General features: G+C 36.6%; 1 protein-coding gene and 1 pseudogene across 2 annotated transcripts in view; one reads left to right on the top strand and one right to left on the bottom strand.

Moving 5' to 3' along the window:
* The first annotated feature begins 1453 nt into the window (after nt 1–1453).
* Nucleotides 1454–6346, top strand: LOC103236683 (uncharacterized; annotated as a pseudogene).
* A 5373-nt stretch (nt 6347–11719) lies between these two features.
* Nucleotides 11720–25989, bottom strand: part of MRPL1 (mitochondrial ribosomal protein L1) — a 92341-nt gene continuing 78071 nt past the window's right edge. For both annotated transcript variants that reach the window (XM_007998986.3, XM_007998987.3), the window contains 2 exons: nt 14612–14693; nt 11720–12011 (listed from right to left, as the gene is read on the bottom strand). In XM_007998986.3, the coding sequence (XP_007997177.1) occupies nt 11896–12011; nt 14612–14693 (198 nt within the window). In that variant the 3' untranslated portion in view covers nt 11720–11895. The remainder of the gene's footprint in view (nt 12012–14611; nt 14694–25989) is intronic.

Raw genomic sequence — 25989 nt, 5'->3', positions numbered from 1 at the left:
GTTAGTTATCTTTCTTCAACAAGGCAACAAGAGTTGCCCAGTGCCCCTATGGCTCTCACTTGCCCCAGCACTCTCTCTGTGGAGCTCAGTGTACTGCAATCAATTGAATATTTTTGCCATAGAAATCTGTTCATGTGTAATTATATATGTGTTTGTATTTATATTTAATAAAATGAAATTGCCATCTCTCCCCTCTAAAAAACCAATTAGTAATTTTTTTGCATTCAAAGAATATTTGCTATGTATGTAAAAACACTTTCAGGGTAATGAAGCTAGTATTTTGAATTCAATACAATGTAGTTATTGATTTCATAGAACTGTAGTAGACATTTAATAAAAATTCAAGTAATTAATGGGTCTTAAGAGAGTTTTGGTGCCTCCTCCTATCACTGCTACTAATTCCTCCTAAATACCCATCAAAAGTAGTGACCTAGTGTAGCGGCATCTGTTTATTTTGCCTGCCCAGCACCCAGTAGCCCATTTTTTTGGTAAAGTCACTTCAATATTTCTTTGGGGGATTTCTTCTACCCTACCACATGCACTTTGGTGAGATTATCAATTCTGCCTTCTTCTGACTAAGAACTGGGCATGTAAACTAAACTAGGCCAAGCAGATTCTCTCCCCTTAGAATTTAAATCTTGAGTGACACAAGGTCAGAAAACAGAACTAATTCACCTTGACAGTAGCTCTCTGAGGAGGCTGTTCATTGGTTTCTGTGACATAGATCTCTTATGCTGTCCTGCTGCTTCCTATCCTTTCCAAGTGCCAGTTGCGTGGCTTTTCCTTTGATTCTGCGACCCACTCTATATCCTTAAAATACATGACTTTCATTAAGTCGGTCAATTTCTGTTGACTGTAGTTGACGAACACCGATACAGCTGGATACATTCACTACTATTATGCAAGAGAGTCCATGCATTTAAGTTTTGCCTTACTTTGTGCTAGGATTTGCTTCTTTATAAACTCTATGTTAGTCCTGCCTAGCTCTACTTCCGAAGCTTCATTGTATACATACACTCTATCCTTTAAATGGCACATGTTTGAAAACTACTATCATTTTTCCCCATATGCTTTCTCAGCAAAATAACTCATTTTCTCAATTAAAACATATATGACTACTACACATCCACTAAAATAGCTAAAAGAACAGACAGTTCCAAGTGTCGACAAGGATGTGGAGAATCTGGAACACTCATGCTTTGCTGGAGGGAATATAAATGACATAGCCGCTTTGGAAAATAGTTTGGCAGTTTATATAGTTTATAAACTTACTTAATATTTTTAATGGGTTTTAAAAATAAATGTAATTACCTATTGTAATGTCATCTTAGGAAACAATTTCATGAAATCATGGTTTTCATGTTAGTTATCTTATCCTACAATGCATTAAATATATACTTAATTATTAATTTAAAATGTGATTTACTTATAAGCTAAATTAATTCCTTGTACCATGAGTGGTACAACTCCTCAGAGTTTTCTGAATACAGGTATTGACTGCCCTTTGGGAAACACCAGGTTGTTGTCTTTAACTTAAAATTTTGAATAAAATAATTTTCATTAAAGCAATAATCAACTTTGGAAGCAGTATTATAAAGTTTTATAGGCCAAGCCATCAGAGAAATGCAAATCAAAACCACAATGAGATACCATCTCACACCAGTTGGAATGGCGATCATTAAAAAGTCAGAAACAACAGGTGCTGGAGAGGATGTGGAGAAATAGAAACACTTTTACACTGTTGGTGGGAGTCCAACCGTTGTGGAAGACAGTGTGACGATTCCTTAAGGATCTAGAACTAGAAATACCATTTGACCCAGCGATCCCATTACTGGGGATATACACAAAGGATTATAAATCATGCTGCTATAGACACATGCACACGTATGTTTACTGCAGTACCATTCACAATGGCAAAGACTTGGAACCAATCCAAATGTCCATCAATGATAGATTGAATTAAGAAAATGTGGCACATATACACCATGGAATACTATGCAGTCATAAAAAAGGATGAGCTCATGTCCTTTACAGGGACATGGATGAAGCTGGAAACCATCATTCCGAGCAAACTATCTCAAGGACAGAAAACCGAACACCACATGTTCTCCCTCATAGGTGGGAATTGAACAATGAAATCACTTGGACACAGGAAGGGAAACATCACACACCGGGGCCTATGGTGGGGAGGGGGGAAGGGGGAGGGATAGCATTAGGAGATATACCTAATGTAAATGATGAGTTAATGGGTGCAGCACACCAACATGGCACATGTATACATATGTAACAAACCTGCATGTTGTGCACACGTACCCTAAAACTTAAAGTACAATAAAAAAATTAAAAAGTTTTACAGGCCAAGTACAGTGTCTCACATCTGCAATCCCAGTACTTTGGGAGGCCAAGGCAGGAGGACTGCCTGAAGCCAGGAATTTTACACCAGCCTGGACAACATAGCAAGACCCTATCTCCACCAAAAAAAAAAAAAATTAATTGGCCAATCATGGTGGCATGCTCCTGTAGTCTCAGCTACTCAGGAGGCTGAGGTGGAATGATTGCTAGAGCCCAGGAGTTGGAGGCTGCAGTGAGCTGTGATCGTACTACCACATTCCAGCCTAGGAAACAGAGTAAAACCTTATCCCTAAAAAAAGAAAAAAAAAAAAAAAAGAAAAAAAAGAAAGTTTTAGATAGCACATAATGAGATATAGAAAGTGTTAGGCCTTTTATTCATTTAGCAAATACTTTGAATTTTTTTTTTTTTTTTTTTTTTTTGGTTGGCTTTTTATCAATGGAAAGTGACTGAAGAGTCAGAGATGTGGAAAACCTCCAGAGCCAGGATGTCTCCCTTCTACTCTATGTCCAACATAAGCATGCAATTTCAGGGAAGAGGGAGACCTCCACATAGGAAGGAGAAAAAAGAAATATAACAAAATGTTAAGTGGTTGTTTTAGGAATTATGGGTCATTGAGTTCTTTCTTTAAATTCTTAACTATGTTCATTTCTCTACTTGCCAAAATTTAATATGCTTCCATTTTTTTAGATAAAAACCATACAGTAAAACTTTTTGTTCTTTTGGATACCTTGGATAAAAAGATATACATATATACTTTCTATTGTTGGTAAGAATAAATTTCAAATTGTATATTTTTATTCAAAAATAAAAATTCAACCAAGCACCAGAGTGTGTGCCTGTAATTCCAGCACTTTGGGAGGTTGATGTGGGCAGATTGCTTGAGCCTGGGAATTCGAGACCAGCCTGGGCAACATAGTGAGACCCCATCTGTACAAAAAATAAAACAGTTAGCCAGGCATGGTGAGAACCATGGCATGTACCTGTGGTCCCAGCTACTCAGAAGGCTGAGGTGAGAGGATCACTTGAGCCCAGGAGGCCAAGGCTGCAGGGAGCTGTGATTGCACCACTGCACTCCAGCCTGGGTGACAGCGAGACCTTGTCTCAAAAAAATAATAAAATTTTAAAAGTAAAAAACAAAAATTTAATTGAAGATATCAATTTTTCATTTCAAAAATATTGATATTTACATACAACCTTTTGTGGCTAATTATGCTGCCACCTACCTCCAGTTCTCAAAGCACTAGTAGTAGGTATTTGGTTCATTATTATGTGAAAAATATAATCCAAACAAAACAAACAAACAAAAACTAATGGTACTCAATTGCTAGAGTAAAGCAAAAACAATGGGTTCTGGAATAATGCACCTAAAATCTGGTAATTATAGCCTGACAATTTTTAATGCTCTATAGGCTCAGTGATGTGATATGTGGGATTTGCTTGTAAGTGCTGTAGAAGGGATGACGACAAGCTGGGGGCTGGGAAGACGGAAGGGACAGGTAAAATGGGAAAAATAGCAGAATATTGATCATTGCTGATGCTGGGTGGGTATTCATTATTGTATTTTCTTCATATTTGAAAAACTCTATAATAAAAGTTTTAAAAATAATTTTTACAAACCTCTAAATATGCATGATCACAGAAACCTAAAGCAACCTGTTATATTCCCAAAATAGAATAAAATAAACAAACAAAAAACTTACTCAGAAATAAAGCTCCAGGTGGCCTATAAAGTGTTTTGTGCTTTCTATTCGTACAGGCAAGTGAGAAAACAATTATTGACCAGTAAGTACACAACTATTTTCAAGTTGTATGAAAGGCTATTATCGCCACCTACTGGACACTGTTATTGACTACTTGCTGTAAAAAATTAAGATTTTTTAAAAACCAACAATCATTATTTAATAGGTCCCCTATCCCATCTTAAGCATCTAGTTAACAAAACAGTACAAATAAAACCATCAAATTTATATCTTTATTTGTTTTTATATTAGTAATGCTAATTAATGTTACATCACTTCTTAGTATGAAATGCCCTCTGCTAAAAAGGTATATATCATAAAATTTTGGTTTGCAAGTACGTTCATGATCATCCTATGATGTTCTTGTTTTACAGAAGATCACAGAACTTGAGTTGCTTGCCCATAGGGTAAGAACCCAGAATTTAAATTATTTACACATAGGAATAGTCCAGAAAGTTATAAACTAGTCCTGGTTCTTAAGTTCAGTTCATTATCTTCTTAAAATCTTGACTTATATTGCAAATTTTATATCTCATAACTTGGCTAATTGCATACACTAGTGATTCTCCACTCTGGTGCATCAGAATGACTTGTGAAATTTTTAAAATAAAGCTGGTACCAAAGCCAGAGATTTTTACATCCAGCCAGGGTTAAAAGAACTATTAATAGATACCAGTGGTTCTCAAAGTGTGGTCTCTAGACAAGCATCATCATCATCATCATCATCATCGCCATCACCTGGTTGGAAATGCAAATGTTCAAGGTCCATCCCAGAGTACTGGGTGGGGAGCTGTAAATTGTGTTTTGCAAGCCTTCAAGTGATTTGGATACAAGCTAAAGTTTGAGAATCACTATTATTTACAACAAAACCAGTAAATTCCTACTCTTTTACATAAAAGAATTAATTTAGCTGTAGTAGAGCCCTCTGGCTGGGCGTGTCTGAGGATCAGCTGCTGGGGGCTGGACAGTTGCTGAGCCCCTTATTATCCCCTGGTGCCTGGTGCTGAGACTCACACAGCGGTCACATCCAGCTACCTGCGTCTCCCAAGGTGCCTCTGTTCATCAGGAATGGAGCCAATAACAGTAGGTTCAAAGATTTATGGCATGAATTTGGTCGTTATGATCCTATAGTTGATGTGTATGTTCCACTTGATTTCTACACTCACTGTCCAAGAGGAGTTGCTTATGTTCAACTGGAGGATGTTTGTGATGCTGAAGATGCTTTACCTAATTTGGACACAAAGTGGATTTGTGGATGTCAAATGGAAATAGTTCGCAGAGGGGGATTGGAAGACCCCAAATCAGATGAAAGCAAAGGAAGGTAGGAGTGTGTACAGTTCTTCACGCTATGATTCTAGAAGCCAACATTATGAAAGAAGATCAAGAAGTCGAACTTTTGTTTACATCTATAGAAGATCTAATAGTTCTAGAAAGGGTGGATGGACTGGAAGACCATCGTGTAGCAGAAGCCATTCCAACAGTGACAGAGTTAAACACCGAAATAGCTCTTTTGCAAGATCTAAATCCAATTCAAGATCAAGGTCCAAGTCCCAGCCCAAGAAAGAAATGAAGGCGAAAATCATGTTCTAGGCCTGCATTGCATGTCAAAACTAGAGGCACCTCTAAAACAGATTCCAAAACACATTACAAGTCTTGCTCAAGACATAAAAAGGAATCAAGGAAAAAAGAACCGCCTTGTTCCAAATCCCAGTCAAGGTCACAGTTTAGGTCTAGGTCAAAATCTAGATCAAGATCTTGGACTAGTCCTAAATCCAGTGGCCACTAATAGTATAAACCATGATCATTTTTAGGCACATATCATTCATTTGTTCATAGATTGGTTGACTTAAATTATCAGGAATACAATGTTGCAATGATGTTTAACAAACACTTGTTAGTTTTCCCTGTACCAGTCAATGGTTATATTAAAATGACATGCTGTTGAGAAGCCACTCTTAAGTTTGTTTAATGATATGGGCAGCTACCAATTTGTTGTGTCTCTGTATATTTTTGTAAAGATTCTCATTTTATGCTTGAAGTATTTGGTGAAAGATGTTGGTTGACCACAATTTGCAACATTCTTACTAAAAATAAACTTTCGTATTCATATTTCGTAGAACTGTTAACCTAGAAAGGAGTAAGATAGAATGTTACAAAAGTGAAGTTGTAGCCACAGTACAACACTGATTGCTCAGACACATTTAGGTTCAGCGTGGACCTTTCTGTCTTATCAAGATGTCTCGGCTCTTGATAATAGTTTATTTATGATGCAATGTGGATTAGTTCTTTTGTTAACTCCACCGTCTTGGGGAATAATGCCAACTGAGTCATGTAGTATTTTCAGGGAGATTAAGTTTTTGACTGAAACACGGAGCCTTTACTTTTTTTCTGGTTTCTATAGATTTGGAACAAGAAAACATCAGAAAAACGGAGGCTGAGACGGGCGGATCACGAGGTCAGGAGATCGAGACCATCTTGGCTAACACGGTGAAACCCCGTCTCTACTAAAAAATACAAAAAACTAGCCGGGCGAGGTGGCGGGTGCCTGTAGTCCCAGCTACTCGGGAGGCTGAGGCAGGAGAATGGCGTAAACCCGGGAGGCGGAGCTTGCAGTGAGCTGAGATCCGGCCACTGCACTCCAACCTGGGCGACAGAGCGAGACTCCGTCTCAAAAAAAAAAAAAAAAATATATATTTGTGGAGGTCAATAATGGTAGAAACAATTTTAAGGGGAAAAGAATGTTCTTATGTAGTTTTTCTAAAATTTAAGGAGTACTGTTGACCACAATATTGCTTAGTTTTCTTACTGTCCTTAGAAGCAAGTGAATTGTTTCAAAGTAGGCTGTGTGTGTGTGTTTGTGGTGGTGGTGGTGGGGGGGTGTATAGTGTAAAAGAACTGAAATGTTGATGCTTACAGCATTTAGCCTATACATTTGCATCAAAATTTGCCTGTTTCTTTATGTAGGAGGCTTGCATTTCACACCTCAGTTTATTTAACGTGAGGCAAGTTCAAAAACAGCACACTCATTCTAGGTGATTCTCTGGTGCCATGAAATTTAAAATGATTTTGGAAAAAAAGATTAGTCAGTTTTAAGAAAGGGTCACATCTTTTGAATTTTTGACTACCAGTGTAGTACTTGACTAAAAATAAAGAAATAATACCCTTTACCATTTACAATTTCTAGTATTTCTCTGAAAGATTGTTTTGGGGACAAAACTGACTTGACATATCCAATCTCATTTTGGATAAAAAGCTAGCATCTTTTAAAATCTCAGATTGCTTGCTTACAGATATAAGTAAGAATTATGGAGAAGCAACTCCTTTAAGAGGATTACTTATTTCAATTGTTTTTAGTAACCTAGGCTTTGTCTGTAGAGAACAAAACAATGGCAGTAAGCTGAGATAGCTCTATTGGGAGAGCATTAGACTGAGAACAAAACGATGGTTTTTAAATACTATTTGTGGGAAGTGCTTAAGGGGTTGATTGTAGGACCTTTGTATATTTGATAGTATTTCTTTCATTTCTCTAGTGTTTGCAGTTCATGTTCTGTTCTGCTATGCAATCATTTATATGCATGTTTCTTTACTTTTTTAAGACTTTCCTGGATATACAAACAACAAAAAGTGTATTTAAAACTGTAGCAGTAGTTTGCAGTTCTAGCGGAGAGGAAAGCTGTAGGGCTAAACTTTCTACTTTTCTTATAGAAGCTTCTAAAAAGGCATTTCATAGTTCTCTTTAACAAATATTGTGTACTGCTTTTAAAACATCAATATTTGGATCAAAGCAAGACCCAGCTTATTTTCTGCTTGTTGTAAATTAAGCAAACAGAAATAAACTTTATTTTATGAAGGAAAATTTTTCCCTTCATTTTGCTATAATAAAAACAAAATGAAGAAAAAAAGATTTGATTTACTGTTCTCTAAGAAAAAAAATATAAAGATTTAAATTGAGTAATATAGTGTAATTTTACTCTTTTTCCAGAAGCATACATTCAACAAAGCTCTAGTTAGCCAACAGGAAAAGTACTCTAATGGAAGAGTGGAGAGTAATTTATTCAGACCCTGGAATGTTCCTGCCTAGAGCAAATTTTCGAATCATATTTCCTTATTCTGGTTTGTTCTGCTCAATAAGTTACCTTTCTAAGACACAATAAGGCCTTTTAGTCACATCAGACCTTTTGACCCAGGAATGCCACTTCTAAAACTTACAAAATAAATTACACTCCAATGATTTCTCCAAAGCACTGCAAATAATGGGGGGAAGGGGATCCTGGAGTTAGTTAAATGTACAACAATAGAGGAATGATTCCATAAAATAAAACATCAACAGGATGGAATATTGTTCAACCATTAAAATGATGCTTTTCATATGGCTTTTTTGTTTGTTTGTTTGAGACGGAGTCTTGTTCTGTTGCCCAAGCTGGAGTACAGTGGCACGATCTTGACTCACCGCAAGCTCTGCCTCCCGGGTTCACGCCATTCTCCTGCCTCAGCCTCCCAAGTAGCTGGGACTACAGGCGCCCGCCACCACGCCTGGCTAATTTTTTGTATTTTTAGTAGAGATGGGGTTTCACTGTGTTAGCCAGGATGGTCTCAATCTCCTGACCTTGTGATCCGCCCACCTCAGCCTCCCAAAGTGCTGGGATTACAGGCGTGAGCCACTGCGCCCAGCCTCATATGGCATTTTAAATATACGAAATGCTTACTTTATAACATGTGCACACACGGATACATACACACTCACAACTGAAGACAACAAAGTACTAAAATATTAATGCTGGTTATCCTTCAGTAGTAGATTATGAATTTTAAAATATCTAATCAGTATTTTTAATTTTTTCAATAACAACTATACTTATCCATTAATTAAAAGAAAATCTACATATAGCAGAGCTTCTACTTTGTAAATTGAGATCTTCAAATAATGATTAATCGGTAAGCTTTCAAAAGATGGTAACTGTGGAAAACAGGTAGGTATCTTTTCCTCTCCATCCTGTGTTACTCTTTCCTCATCCCACTCTAACTCTTCTACTTCTACTTTCTTCACATCAGCCCTGCCATAATTCATTAACTAGAAATACCAAGAAACTGAAGGCAATTATTCAATATTTTAAAATTTTAAAGCTGCTCAATTAAATGGTTGATCTTAGAATATATATTTAAAAAGAGGTAAAATAGCCCAATGGCTAAAAGAGACTAAGGTCTTTAAAATTAAACAGATCTGGGTTTAAATCTTAGTTTGCCACTTACGACACATCACAGAAGTTTCATTTTCCTTACCTGTGAAATGGGAGTACCACTCTGCTTAGTGAATTGCTGTGAGGATGAAATGAGAGGATGCATCTAAAGTATAAGAAGGTAGTACGCATCTGTTAGTCTGTTTTGTGTTGTTATAGCAGAATACCTGAGAAGGTAATTTATAAAGCATAGAGATTAATTTCTTGCAGTCTGCAGGCTGGACGACCATGATGAAGGGGCTGGCTTCTAGTGATAACCTTCTTGCTGTAGTCATACCATGGCAGAAGGCAGAAGGGCAAGAAAGGGCAAGAAGAAGCGAGCCAGGGAGGAAGAGAGAGCAAGCAAGCATGCAAGGTATGCCCAAGAGTTCCTTGCAGTCTTAAGCCCTTTTATTATTATTTTTACAATTTGTATAAATTTAAGAGGTACAAGTATAGTTGTGTTACAGGATATATTGCTTAGTGGTGGCCTGGGCCTTTTAATGTAACCATCACTCAAATAGTGTACATTGTACTTATTCATTTCTCAACCCTCACCATCCTCCCACCCTCCCTCTCTTCGGAATCTCCAATGACTATACTCAGCATTAATTCATTCATGAGGGCAGAGCTGTCATGACTTGTACCTCCCATGAGGCTTCATGTCCCAACACTGTTGCATTGGGGATTAAGTTTCCAACACATACTTTTTGAGGGACACATTCAAACCATAGCAGCACTCAATAAAAGGTAACTGCTGTTATTGTTTTCTAGTAATGTTATTGCTGTTTTGGGTAAGCAAACCCTAAGTTTTAATTTTCCTGTGGGGAAAAAAAAGCTTAGTGGGGTACTGTGGCTATTCAGTCATTTGGAATTCTCAGACCACTAACATCTCAAAAAGAATTTGGGAGACCTATATGGAGCTGTCAAAATTTTCTTTACAAAGTAGGTATTAATCCATTTTCCCTCAAATGTCTTGTATAGCTGATGTTTTCAAACTACGCTCTAATCACTAACCCACATTAATTGTTATGTCTGAATTCTCTTTAATGGTTTCTCCTTCTGCTTGTTTCTATGAGGCTGGGAGGGTTGAACTGCATCACATCCCACATTCTGAATTGGCCTAATTATTCCCACTTGAGGTCAGTTGATTTGTACCTCCATCTCTTGTATCTTCTGTAAACTGAGATGTAGGTCTATAAGCTTGATTAGATTTAAGCAGAACAGCCTTGGCAAGAATAAATACTTCATTGGTAGTGATGAATTTCATCTTGAAACATGTCTATTCCTTGGCCAAGTTGAGTGTGCTAATTCTCTGTGCTCTAGGCAGATTTATGGTTCCCAAGTAGATCAATGCAAAATGAATCAAAATAATTTGTGTTATTAGAAATCTAATTGTTTTAAAATAATATATTTTGTAATTGTGAGAATTGTGTTACCCAGCTCTTCTTCAAAAAAGATTTTACCTTGAAAAGCTAGAGCTGGTGAGTCAACACCAAAACTAAAATAAAATGAGGCTCATTAATGAGAAAAAAATAACAACAAAACAAAAACAAACTAGGTATTTAAACCCCACCAACAAATTCACCATCACTATTATTTCATAAAAGAAAATTCATTCAAATAACCCCTAAAAAGGTGGAAGATACTTCAAGTAATCATTCCCAAGAAAGGACAGCTGGCAATTGCATGCCAAAATTATCCTTATTTTTTTTCATTTTGTCATAAATCAGTAAGCACTTAAGGATTAATATCGGTCTGCAAACTGGTACCTGATGCAAGATGCTTTACTTCTTGTCCTGATTTTTAATCCATGAATGAAGTTGTTCTAGCTACTTCATGGGAATGTTCATTCGACAAACACTAACCAAACACTTGTTATACTATTAAGCAGAGAAATTCAGGAGCAAATGAGGTCACGTATATGAAAACACTGTATACAGTGCCTTGTAGATTGCAAAGCATCATAAAAATGTGGTATTTTACAAATGTTTATATTATCATATATAATTATATAATATATTACATATATTACATAATTACATAATATATAACTATATATTACATATACATATTATATATATAATTACAAACCGATTCCTAAAAAGAGATAACCCAACACACGTTTTAGTGACTTAGCAATTTTCTATATTCATGCTATCAAAAATAGTACTCAGAATTCTTTGGAATGCATATTTTCCTTCCTTTTTTTTTTAAATAAAATAGTTATATTTGTGATGTACCTCATGATTCTGCCATTTTCTGCTTTATGGGAACTGAGGATGTTACCATTCCCTCAGATGGTTATGACTCCCAAGGGAAAGTTATCAAGCTAGAAACTGCTGCTATAATTACCAGTATGTAGACTCTGGATTCTAAAAAAGAAAATGTCACAGGGTCTAAAAGGCAGGTTCAGACAAAGAGAAAATTTTATTTTCTTATTCTTGAAATGACTAAGATTTTTCAGTGTTAAAGTTCACTTTCAAGTATGATCAATAACGAGACATCAAATGTAAAAATTATGCAGTTTTATAATTTCCTCCATTGCTTCTTAAACCACTTAAAGTAATTTCACAATTCAACACATTTAGATGTCTTTTTTACTTTCTTCATTTTTTACTTCTTTAGGCAACAATGGATCAATCTTCAGTAATAAACCTTCACTTGTTGAACTACGAAGGAAAGCACGTATCACAAAGGGACCTGGAAACAAAAACGAGAATCAACTTTGATTTTGTATCACAATACCACCTCATGAGCAAATACAGTAAACCCTCACTAAATATTGTCACTAGGTTCTTGGAAACTGCAACTTTAAGCAAAACAACTTATAGAGAAATCAACTGTACCATAGGCTAATTAATAAGAGTTAAGTTTTGAAGACAAATTTCTAGTCACAAAAATATCACCAAGCTTCTAAATAAAGAGCTCAAACACTTTTAATATTAACCACTGAAATAAATTTGAACTATAAATACATTTAATATTAATAAAAGCAATAATTATTTACCCAACTGTTGGTAAATCAGAGTGACAGGAGTCATAGTGGTGGTGACTTAAATGAAAACCGTAAGAAGCGCCTTCTGCCACCATGCAGTTCAAAAACAAACTAACAAATATGATTGGCTCCCTGAGTGCTTTCATACCACATCATTTATTGTCCTGCATTTGTATGATCATCATATACTTTGCACATTTTTATTTTACAATAGTTTGCATTCATTCATTCATCTTCCAACTCCCTTATTCCAGTCCAGGGTTGCGGGAGGCCAAAGCCTATCCCGGCAGGTCAGAGCATAGGTGGGAATGATCTCCAGATAAGCAGCATCTCACTGCAGGGCACACGTACACACCCCCCACACTCACTCACACCAGGACCACGTAGACATACCAATTAACCTAATAAGCCCATCTTTGGGATGTGGGAGAAAACCGAAGTACCCAGAGAACCCATGCAGACATGAGAACATGCGCACTCCACACAGACCGTGGCTCTGGCCAGGAATCTATTTTTTTCTTATGAATGTTATAATGAGATAACATTGGACAAAAGGATATTATTCAAGGACATGCTGTACAAATATGCAACAGGAAAACTTATAGAACTCATGTCATATTTTCACATGAAAAGTACTGTATTACTAAACTTTTTGTATTACTGTATAACATTTTGAATTATAAGAAGAGGAAGATAGTTTCATTTCTAGAATATAAGACAAACTAGTTGTACTCTAGAATATTAGAGATTTATCCTTGGAACTACATATACTCACTAATAATTCATTTCTCTCTTCCAGAAGATGGTCACCTACAATTTATTTTATTGCAAAGTCAACAGTGAAGGGAACAGGTGCTGATATTTACATTTGATGGAAATATTATAAATATTTATTTAAAACAGTCAGCACAGATGCTACCTTTGTGTTACCACACAGTTGGTAAAGTTCCCGAAAAACTAAAATGCTTTTCATAAGAACAATGTTAAGGGGCTTCATTTAAAATAGCAAAAAGACAGCCAGACACCATGGCTCACACCTGTAATCCCAGCACTTTGGGAGGCCAAGGTGGGTGGATCACCTGAGGTCAGGAGTTTGAGACCAGCCTGGCCAACATGATGAAACCCCATCTCTACTAAAAATACAAAAATTAGCTGACATGGTGGCAGGTGCCTATAATCCCAGCTACTTGGGAGGCTGAGGCAGGAGAATTGCTTGAACCTGGGAGGCCGAGGTTGCAGTGAGCTGACATCAAGCCACTGCACTCCAGCATGGGCGACAGAGTGAGACCCTGTCTCGAAAAATAAGATAAAGTTGCAAAAAGAGAATCACAACATTTAAACATGCTAAGGGGGCTTCATATGAAATAGCAAAAAGAGAATAACAACATTTTGAGGATTTGCTGTCCATCATCTACTCCTACTATGGTCTCAGAGGATCCTGTACTGAAATCAAAGTTTTCTGTGGACTATAAGAATCCATACACATCCAATTACTTAGTAGTATGGCTATATTTAGGACAAGAGAATTAATAAGGGTGATATTTATTCACCAGTATGGTTAACTCCCAAAGAAGGTGAAAAATAGCTTAAGATTGTGTTTTAATTATAAACTTGGTTATAAAAGTAAACCTGACAAATTCTTATCATGGTAAGCCTACAAATGAATAATCAATCGAGTATAATGGACCCTTGCTTGGCTTCAACCATCCACAAGTGAAATTTGTCTGAGGAAGGAATTTGAACAGCACACAACACAATGATAAAGAAACTGGACACCTGTGTTCCAGCCTACTACACCGTTTTCGCATCTCAACTGAGTTGAGTGATTCCCTATGAATCACCTCATTTATAAATGACTCTCATGACACAATAAAGTGATCTTCTTTCTTTCCTGTAATAAATAAATAAGATTAAGAAAACCAACTGCTAGTGCCAATGACAAAGTTAATGATCTGGCTTCAAAATGTCATTTTAGAAATAATTTTAGTCCCTAACATCACTGTAAGTTTAAAGCAATCAGTTACCGTTTTCTTTCAAACTTTGCTACATTTATTAGTAGTAATAATGTGGGAATCTACAAAGGTTTCAGGATATATTCCTCATTAATGCTAGAGAAATCCTTTGGAGAATTAAATTTATTTATCTAATCCCTGGAAATATAATATTTGCATGTTAACTTGATATTTTATTTAGTATTTTACATTTTGCTATTATACTTGCATGTTAACTTGACTTTTTTCTTCATATTTTACATTTTAAAGTATCGCGGGGTCATAGGGAAGTCTACCCTCAGCAAACCACTTACCCAAATTCAGTGGTCTGTGCCTACAAACTTCATTAATAACTGCTTGTAGATTGGCAGCTATCTGGTCACTTGACATATCCAACTGAAAGAAAGTAATATACACAACATTAATGATGAGAAAGTAAGAAGATAATACAATTATTCTAGTCTATTTTTCAAATATTCAATCAATGCAAATTATCTAGTAAGTGACCCTACTGTGAAAGGGGAAAACCTCTACAGCTCTTTGTTTCGAATGCCACATTTACATGTCTTCACTTGTCAAGATTTAATAGATTTATAGAACATGTTATAACAAATTGAAGTTGAAGTTTTTCTACTTGAGAGTCCTTGACTTCCAAGTAATTTCTCCAAAGCATACCTTGGAGCAGAATACATCATTTCCTACACCCACCCTGCAAGGAAACAGTGATATTTTCTCATGAAGTTTGTTGATTTAAAGGAAACTAAGAAAATGTTTAGAAATTAATGTTTTCATGAGTCCAAAATAAAACTGCTTGCCACATGCATTCAGACAATACATATCTACACAGAGACAATTTCAGGATGTTGTGCTAACATTCTAATTTTTCAAACACTCTATGCAATAACAATTATCTTGTCATTTAGCAGTGAGTAAACATACAGTGAATGAGTCCTATTCATAAAACTCCTAAACTCAAATTACACCCTTGAAAAGTCTTTGTGTATATTATTCAAATTCAATGACTCTTATTCTTCCTAAATATTCCAGTTAAAATCCGCTATATTACATTCAAATGTTTACAGGATTTTGCACTGTGCCAAATAAACCAATTTTTTAAAAAATTCATGGCTGGGCACGGTGGCTCACGCCTGTAATACCAGAACTTTGGGAGGCCAAGGCAGGCGGATCACCTGAGGTCAGGAGTTTGAGACCTGCCTGGCCAACACGGTGAAACCTCGTCTCTACTAAAAATACAAAAATTAGTCAGGTGTGGTGGCAGATGCCTGTAATCCCAGCTACTCGGGAGGCTGAGGCAGGAGAATTGCTTGATCCCAGGAGGCGGACGTTGCAGTCAGCTGAGATCGCGTCATTGCACTCCAGCCTGGGTGACAAGAGTGAAACTCTGTCTCAAATAAAAAAAAGAAGATTCATATAGAATTATAGTAGCTTAACAGGCAAAATTTATACAGTACAACAGTTGAAGTTCAAACAAGATTTCTGTTTTCCAAAGACTCTGAGAGCACTGTGAGAACTGTGCCCCACATAAACATAAAGATAATTCGTCCTAAAAAAATTATTTTATCATCATCAAACAGCATTTATTCAACACCCACTTGGGCACGATGCAGTACCAAATCCTAAGTGAGAAAGGTTGGACAATACTGGAGGAATTCTCACTTTATGCCAATCCTTAAGTAGAAGTTCTGAGAGGATAAAAAAGCAATGTTTAGTTCACGTTATTAAGTCCATACACCATACAGACTTTAATTTGCATTGAAGCAGGTAGCTCACTGGCAGAGAAGGCACCTTACATATTTTATGTTGAAAAATAAAAAAGAAAAGGCTAAAGGCATCTGCATGTGTCCCTGCCTTCAATTCCCCTCTTAACTCTGCACAATATATGTTTCAAAAATATAAAACAATTATGTCCCCTGCAACTTTCATTATTAGGATACCTTCAATGATTTTATCAATTTAAGTTTAAAAAAACCAGAAAAATGTTTTAAAACATAGTTTACACTTTTATTCAAATTTTAGCATATTTAATATATGGTACTGTGCCCTCTACTGAATTTTAAAATATATGTATAGCTATACTTTTTATTTTAGATATTGTGCAAAATTATGGAAATGTTACATATCTCATAGGCATTACTGTGATTATTTAATTGGCTAATGACAAGACAGATAGTTGTGTACAAAAACAAAATATAAATGTGGATGAGTTTTATCAAAACTTGCTAAGGAAATTCATTTGGGGTGACAATGATCTAAAGAGAACTCAGAAAAGCAAACTTACAAGGTTTTCTGCCTACTTCTCAGTTAGTCTGCACTCCAATAGTGCTTTCCCATGTGATAACATTTTGTGGTCTTAAGGAGGCAGGATGACTATTTTGAGGACAGAATATTATCTATTATATTAACAAAAGCACAGTATATGACTTGGTACAGCAAGGGAAAAACAGACAGGGATGGGGTTGATCTTGAAGGGGATATAGGACTGTTAAGCACCATATTTGTACGTGTGCATATGTGTGTATTTGAATATATAACAGTCACAATACTATATATATTTAACTAAAGTGATTATCCACTGCAAGACAAAACAGTTATTCCTTATTCTGGAGCATACATGTTTTAAAAAAAAAAAAAAAAAAAAAAAGACCACTTTACTTTCTGCTTAGCATCCCTTATTATGTCAGAAACCATTCCCTAAGCAGACAGAAGACTTCTACAAAAGATGTCAGGGCAGAGTGGCTCAGTGGACACAGGTGAACTTTATATCTCTATCTCTGTTTTAACTCTCAGATTTCCCCCTTTTCGTGTAATTCCTAACCATTTTATTCAATAACTTTCTTATCATTACAATAAAACTAAAAATCAGTGGTTCTTAACTCTTTTTTTTTTTTTGTCCCGTTGAGATGCATATATCATAATTCATCTCAGGGCAAAATGTAATCACAAGCAGGTCCAAGCCAGTGATTCTTAAACATTTTTAGGTCATTGAGTCTTGCTACAGAAAAATTCACAAAAAGAACTTAGTCTACACTACCAGGGTCTTCATAGATTCTCTGATTTAAAAGAAAGGGGATAAAAGAAGAAAGATTCCTGGGGAAAGTATCTGAGTTAAAAAGGATCCCTGGGCCACATTTTGAGAACCACTACTACAGAGGTTAGTCTGTCCAGATATTTTGAAGAACTAAGGATTACAGTGTGAATAAAGGATTTTTACAATCTTACAGAAGACAGAAACAAAAAATGAAGAAGAAGAAAAAAGCACCCCATACATGATTTTTAAACAATCACATATTCCTTCTAAAGTGGCAACTTATATTACTATAAATGCTCTGACAGTCTCTAGATGACTAATCACCTTTGACTGAAAACTGCAGAGAGGACTGCTGCTTTGGATAAGCACCTGTTAGACCACTTGGCCTCCAAAATCCCTTCCAAATGTAATATTCTAAGACTATATAAAGTGTGGACTGGCAGACGGCTTTTAAAGATGGGCCAAAACTCTTAACTTCCATGACTCCTAACAGTCTAAACTAAGAAAAGAAAGGTTATCCGTATGTCTCCTACATAACATAAAGTAGTAATAATAATTGATGGTGCAGCTCTGTTTATTGGGTACTTACTTTGGGCCAAGCTCTAAGTGTTCACATAGATATTCATTTCTCCCAAGAACCCTATGAGGTAGGTGCTATTATTATCCTTTATTTACACTTATAAACTGAGACTCAGAAAACTCTGTAACTTATTCATGGGGACACACATGGTAAGGAGTGGCCAAGTAGCTACGTGTCTGAGCACTTAAGGCAGACAAACCTCACTTCCACCACCTTACTAGCTTATGACTCTGGACACAGCTATTACAAGTTGGTGATCTTTATATAAGGAAAATGAAGTATCAGTTGTCTGAGAAACACAAATGAGTATGTTGTATACTAAGGGGAGAAAAAAGAGAAACTAAGTGAAACACCAAAAGAATATACATTTAAGATGGAAAACTAAGAATTTTTCTCTTTGCCCAATGAATCCTCTACTACCTTCCTAATTTTTAGATGTTAACACCATACAACTTAGCAACATTTACTTAACCCCCACTCTGTCAAGCAACACACAGAATCAGGAACAGAAAGATGAATAAGATACAAACCTTGCCCTTGAGATTACAATATAGACACTAAAACATACCATAAGAAATACCACTTTAACTATATGAACAAAGTGCCACAAGGGCACAGAGGAAGAAGTAATTGACACGGAAGGCTTTACTCATCACCAAAGAAGGTGATATCTAAGCTGAATCTTAAAGGATGATGAATTTTGAAGGACAAAGAGGAGGATCTTCTAGGCAGAGGGACCAGCATAAGGTAATATGAGACAAAGGTGGATCAGGAGAACCCACAGACCCTTGAAGGAAGCGGATTGCTCTGGCAGGCCCCAGAGACAGCAGAAAACTGTGCTGCTATCCATGGCTGAGAGACCTGAAGACAGTTGGCATCACAGTACTCTGTGCAGACATGCCCCACTACCAGTCTGGAGCCTGGTAACTCTGCTGGGTGGCCAGATCCAGAAGAGAAATAACAATCATTACAGTTTGGCTCTCAGGAAGCCCTATCCCTAGGGGAAGAAGGGGAGCACTACATCAAGGGAACAACTGGTGGGACAAAAGAATCTGAACAGCAGCCCTTGAGCCTCAGAACTTCCCTCTGACATTGTCTGCCCAAATAAGGAACCAGAAAAACAATTGTGGTAATATGACAAAACCAAAGTTCTTAAATACCCCCCTCCCCAAAAGATAACACTAGCTTATCAGCAATGGATCGCAATGGATCGAAACCAAGAAGAAATCCCTGAATTGCCAGGAAAAGAATTCAGAAGGTTGATTATTAAGCTAATCAAGGAGGCAGCAGAGAAAGGTGAAGTCCAACTTAATGAAATCAAAAAAGTGATACAAGATATGAAGGGAAAAATCTTCAGTGAACTAGATAGCATAAATAAAAAATAATCACAACTTCTGGAAATGAAGGACACACTTAGAGAAATGCAAAATGCACTGGAAAGTCTCAGCAATAGAATCCAACAAGCAGAATAAAGAATTTCAGAGCTCAAAGACAAGTTTTTGAATTAACTCAATCCACAAAGAGAAAGAAAAGAGAATCAAAATAAATAAACAAAGCCTCCAAGAAGTTGGGATTATGTTAAATGATCAAAACTATGAATATGGTGTTCCTGAGGAAGAAATCAACAAGTTTGAAAAACATATTTGAGGGAATAATCAAGGAAAACTTCCCAGCCTTGCTAGAGATCTAAATACAAAGCAGCTCAAAGAACACCTGGGAAATTTATCGCAAAAAGATCATTGCCTAGGCACATAGTCATCAGGTTATCTAAAGTCAAGATGAAGGAAAGAATCTTAAAAGCTGTGAGGAAAAAGCACCAGGTAACCTAAAAAAGAAAACCTATCAGGTTAACAGCGAATTTCTCCGCAGAAACCCTACAAGCTAGAAGGGATTAGGGCTCCATCTTCAGCCTCCTTTAAAAAAAAAAAAAAAAATTATTGGCCAAGATTTTCATATCCAGTGAAACTAAACTTCATAAATGAAGGAAAGATACAGTCTTTTTCAGACAAACAAATGCTGAGAGAATTTGCCACTACCAAACCAGCACCACATTTAGCAGTTCTGTTAGAACTGCTAACAGAAGCTCTAAATCTTAAAACACATCCTTGAAATACACCAAAATAGGACCTCGTTAAAACATAAATCTCACAGGACCTATAAAACAAAGACGTAATAAATTTAAGAAAAAAAAGGTATCAGGCAACAAATAGCACAATGAATAGAACAGTACCTCACATCTCAATACTAATGTTGAATGTAAGTGGCCTAAATGCTCTACTTAAAAGATACAGAATAGCAGAATGGATAAGAATTAACCAACCAAGTATCTGCTGTCTTCAAGAGACTGCCTAACACATAAGGACTCAAATCAACTTAAGGTAAAGAGGTGGGAAAAAAATTAATCCATACAAATGGACACCAAAAGTGAGCAGCAGTAGCTATTCTTATATCAGACAAAACAAACATTAAAGCAACAGCAGTTAAAAAAGACAAAGACATAATATTTTGACATTATATAATGATAAAAGAACTTGTCCAACAGGAAAATATCACAATCCTAAATATATATACACTAACACTGGAACTCCCAAATTTATAAAACAACTACTACTAGACCTAAGAAATGAGATAGATAGCAACACAATAATAGTGGGAGATTTCAATACTCCGCTGACAGCACTAGACAGGTCATCAAGAGAGAAAGTCAACAAAGAAACAATGGATTTAAAATATACCCTAGATCAAATAAGCGTTAAGAGATATTTACACAACATTCTACCCAACAACTGCAGAATATACATTCCATTCATCAGCACATGGAACATTCTCCAAGATAGACCATATGATAGACCACAAAACAAGTCTCAATAAATTTAAGAAAACTGAAATTATATCAAGTACTCTCTCAGACCACAGTAGAATAAAAGTGGAAATTAACTCCAAAAGGAACCCTCAAAACCATATAAATTAAACAACCTGCTCTTGAACAATCACAGGGTTAACAATAAAATCAAGATGGAAATTAAAAAATTCTTTGAACTGAATGATAATAGTGACACAATCTATTAAAACCTTTGGGATTCAGTAAAGGGAGTGCTAAGAGGAAAGTTCATAGCCTTAAATGCCACATCAAAAAATCTGAAAGAGCAAAAATAAACAATCTAAAGTAACACCTCAGAGAACTAGAGAAACAAGAACAAACCAAACCCAAACCCAGCAGAAGAAAAGAAATAACCAAGATCAGAGCAGAACTAAATGCAATGGAAACAAACAAACAAACAAACAAACAAAAAACAATACAAAAAATAAATGAAACAAATGGCTGGTTCTTTGAAAAGATAAATTAAATCAATAGATGATTAGCAAGATTAAGGAAGAAAAAGAGAAAATCCAAATACGCTCAATTAGAAATGAAACACGAGATAGTACAACTGATACCACAGAAATACAAAAGATCATTAAAGGCTACTCTGACACCTTTATGCGCATAGAAAACCTCTATGCACACAGAAAACCTAGAAGAGATGGATAAATTCCTCGAAATAGACAACCCTCCTAGATTAAACCAGGAAGAAATAGAAACTCTGAACAGACCAATAACAAGCAGTGAGATTGAAGTGGTAATTAAAAAAAAACAAAACAAAAAAACTGCCAACAAAAAAATTCCAGGACCACAGATTCACAGCTGAATTCTATCAGACATTCAAAGAATTGGTACCGATCCTACTGACACTATTCCACAAGATATAGAAATAGGGAATCTTCCCTAAATTGTTCTATGAAGCCAATATCACTCTAATACCAAAACCAGGAAAGAACATAACAAAAAAAGAAAACTATAGATCAATATCTCTGACAAATATAGATGCAAAACTCCTTTTTTTTTTTGAGACAGAGTTTTGCTCTTTTTGCCCAGGCTGGAGTGCAATGGCATGATCTCGGCTCACAGCAACCTCTGCCTCCCGGGTTCAAGTGATTCTCCTGTCTTAACCTCCCAAGTAGCCAGGATTACAGGCATGTGCCACCACGCCTGGCTAATTTTGTATTTTTAGTAGACATGGGGTTTCTCAATGCTGTCCAGGGTGGTCTTGAACTCCTGACTTCAGGTGATCCAACCACCTCGGCCTCCTAAAGTGCTGGGATTACAGGCACGAGCCACCGCACGCAGCCTATAAATGCAAAAATCCTTAACAAAATGCTAGCTAACCAAATCCAACAGCATATCAAAAAGATAACCCACTATGACCTGGGTTTCACACCAGGATGCAGGGATGGTTTAACATATGCAAGTCAATAAATGTGATACATCACATAAGCAGAATTAAAAACAAAAATCACATGATCATTTCAATAGATGCAGAAAAAAGCATTTGACAAAAGTCAGCATCCCTTAAAGATTAAAACCCTCAGCAAAATCAGCAGAAATGGGACATACCTTAATGTAATAAAAGCCATGATTACAAACCCACAGCCAACATAATACTGAATGGGGAAAAGTTGAAAACTTGAACCCTGAGAACTGAAACAAGACAAGGAGGATGCCCACTCTCACCACTTCTATTCAACATTGTACTAGAAGTCCTAGCCAGAGCAATCAGACAAGAGAAAGAAATAAAGGGGATCCAAATCAATAAAGAGGAAGTCAAATTGTCACTGTTTGCTGATGACATGATCATATACCTAGAAAACCCTAAAGACTCCTTCAAAAAGCTCCTATAACTGATAAATGAATTCAGCAAAGTTTCAAGATACAAAATTAAGATAAACAAATCAGTAGCTCTGTTATACACCAACAGCAACCAAGTTGAGAATCAAGTCAAGAACTCAACCCCCTTTACGATAGCTGCAAAAAGTAAAATAAAATACTTAGGAGTATACCTAACCAAAGAGGCAAAAGACCTTTATACAAAGAAAACTACAAAACACTGCTGAAAGAAATCATATACAACACACACAAATGGAAACATAACCCATGCTCATGGATGGGCAGAATCAATATTGCAAAAATGACCATACTGTCAAAAGCAATATACAAATTCAGTGCAATTCCTATCAAAATACCAACATCATTCTTCACAGAACTAGAAAAAAAAATCCTAAAATGTATATGGAACCAAAATGATCCCACACAGCCAAAGCAAGACTAAGCAAAAAGAAAAACTCTGGAGGCATCATATTACCTGACTTCAAACTATACTATAAGGCCATAGTCACTAAAACAGCATGGTACTGGTATAGAAATAGACACAGAGACCAATGGAACAGAACAGAGAACCGAGAAATAAACCCAGATACTTACAGACCATCTTTGACAAAGCAAACAAAAACATAAAGTGGGGAAAGGACACCCTATTCAACAAATAGTGCTGGGATAATTGCCAAGCCACATGTAGAAGAATTAAACTGGATCCTCATCTTTCACCTTATACAAAAATCAACTCAAGATGGATCAAGGACTTAAATCAAAGACCTGAAACTAAAAATTCTAGAAGATAACATCGGAAAAACCCTTTTAGACATTGGCTTAGGCAATGACTTCATGTCCAAAAACCCAAAGCAAATGCAACAAAAACAAAGATAAGTAGATGGGACTTCATAAAACTAAAAAGCTTCTGCACAGCAAAAGAAACAGTCAGCAGAGTAAAGAGACAACCCAAAGAGTGGGAGAAAATCTTTACAATCTATACATTAGACAAAGGACTAATATCCAGAATCTACAAGAAACACAAAGAAATCAGGAAGAAAAAAAACAATCCCATCGAAAAGTGGGCTAAGGACATGGGGAGACGATCTCAAAAGAAGATACACAAATGCCCAACAAATATATGAAAAGTGCTCCACATCACTAATGATCAGGGAAACGCACATCAAAACCACAATGCGATAGATACCACCTTACCCCTGCAAGAATGGCCATAATCAAAAAATCAAAAAATAATAGATGTTGGCGTGGATGTGGTGAAAAAGGGGCTCTTACACTGCTGATGGGAATGTAAACTATTAGTAGTACAACCACTGTGGAAAACAGTGTGGAGATTCCTTAAAGAATTAAAGTAGAACTATCATTGGATCTAGCAATCCCAGTACTGGGTATCTACTCAGAGGAAAAGAAGTCATACGAAAAAGATACTTGCACACGCATGTCTTTAGCAGCACAATTCGCAATTGCAAAAATATGGAACCAGTCCAAATGCCCATCAATCAATGAGTGGATAAAGAAATTGTGGTATATATATACAGCATGGAATACAACTCAGCCATAAAAAGGATTGAAATAATGGCATGCACAGCAACCTGGATGGAATTGGAGACCATTATTCTAAGTGAAGTAACTCAGGAATGGAAAACCAAACATTGTATGTTCTCACTCATTAGAGGGAGCTAAGCTATAGGATGCAAAGGCATAAGAATGATATAGTGGACTTTGGGGAATCAGGGGAAAGGGTGGCAGGGGAGTGAGGGAGAAAAGACTACGCTTTGGGTACAGTGTACACTGCTTGGATGATGGGTGTATCAAAATCTCAGAAATCACCACTAAAGAACTTACTCATGTAACCAAACACTACCCATTCCCCAAACACTTATTGAAATAAAAAAATAAATTATTTTTAAAACATGGATCAGGGGACCATGAGGTAGTTCATTATATCTAGCTCCAGGGTTACGAACTCAAATGTCTACAGTGGCCAAAGTGGGAAACATGTATAAGTGAGGAGGACTGGGTTTACATGCATATGCTTATACCATGTGTGTGATACAGGTTGTGCTGAGGTGGACAGCAACCACTAGGGATGGAGGCGGCAGAGTTGTTACACTAAGGGTTAACAGACTGAGGGCTGTGGGGCCAATGTCATCAGAACTCCTGATTTGTCAAGAACAGCTAAAAATCTGGATTTCTATGTGATACTCTCCAGTTTTAAATCCTGATTCAATAGACAAACCGCCACCACTATTTGGGACCAACAAAGTAAGACTAGAGGCCAAATTCAGCCTGCAAGCTGCTATTTGTAACTTTGGTCTTCCAGTTGCACAACTGAAAACAGCGGGAAAGACTGAATTTGAACCTGAGGTACTGATCTGCAACTAGGTCGCAAAGGGATTTAAAGGTAAAGATCTTAGAAAATACCCTGTCAGCAGTGAGAGGCCATTTAATGTTTCTAAGCATATAAATGGTATATCTGATCTATGGTTTAGAAAGAATTCTAGAAGAGTATGAAACAGGAGTTGTCATACTTTCTTTGTAAATGGTAAGGCAGTAAATATTTTAGGCTCTGCAGGCCAAATGGCCTCTGTCAGAATTCTTCCATTTCTGCCGTTCTGGTGCAAAACAAATCATACACAATACATAAATGAGCACAGTTGTATTCTAACAAAGCTTTATCTACAAAAACAGGTGGAGAGCTGGATTTGGTTTGCTGACTCCTGGTACAGAAGACAGACTGAAGGATGTCTGAGGAAATGAATGAGTAAAAGTCACCATTTTTGTTTTGTAAGTTTTTGCTATAGCAGAAGCATTTTTTGTTTTGTTTTGTTTTAAAAGAAAGCTTTGTTGGGTCCTGATGGACTTCTGGTTTCCTACTATGTATCTACTGTGCAGTTGTCTGGCTAAGAAATGCATTGTTATTTAAAATTTTAAAAATGCTTAGCAATGGTTTCAGTAGCTGATATAAACTTTATATATGCATTTGAAACAAATTTCTTCAAGATTCACAATGAAGACTCAAATTTGAAAGGAAAAAAGGCATTTAGTACCCTATATTCTAAAGAAAGATGCCAACAATTAAGGCCACCAAAAAGGTCCTAACATAATCAACACCCAACCCAAGAAGCAGCAGAAGCCAAGTGAGGAGGCAAGCCTCCAAGATGTTCATCTGGAAAGACCGGGCGGTACCTGCAGGAAGGAGAGACTGACTGAACATGTGCTAAATGGAAGCAGTCAAACCACCCAAAACGGGGACCACAAATACGGATGGGGAAGTAGAGGCATTTGGGTTTTCCCCCTTAATCTCCTCTTTAGGCATCTACCCCAGAGCAGTTAGGCCTGGAAAAGGCACTGGGAGCCA

Source organism: Chlorocebus sabaeus, chromosome 7 (genome assembly GCF_047675955.1).
Source record: "Chlorocebus sabaeus isolate Y175 chromosome 7, mChlSab1.0.hap1, whole genome shotgun sequence".
Classification (NCBI taxonomy): domain Eukaryota; kingdom Metazoa; phylum Chordata; class Mammalia; order Primates; family Cercopithecidae; genus Chlorocebus; species Chlorocebus sabaeus.
The sequence above is the reverse complement of the archived record's forward strand: the minus strand, read 5'-3'. Positions and strand labels throughout refer to the sequence as shown.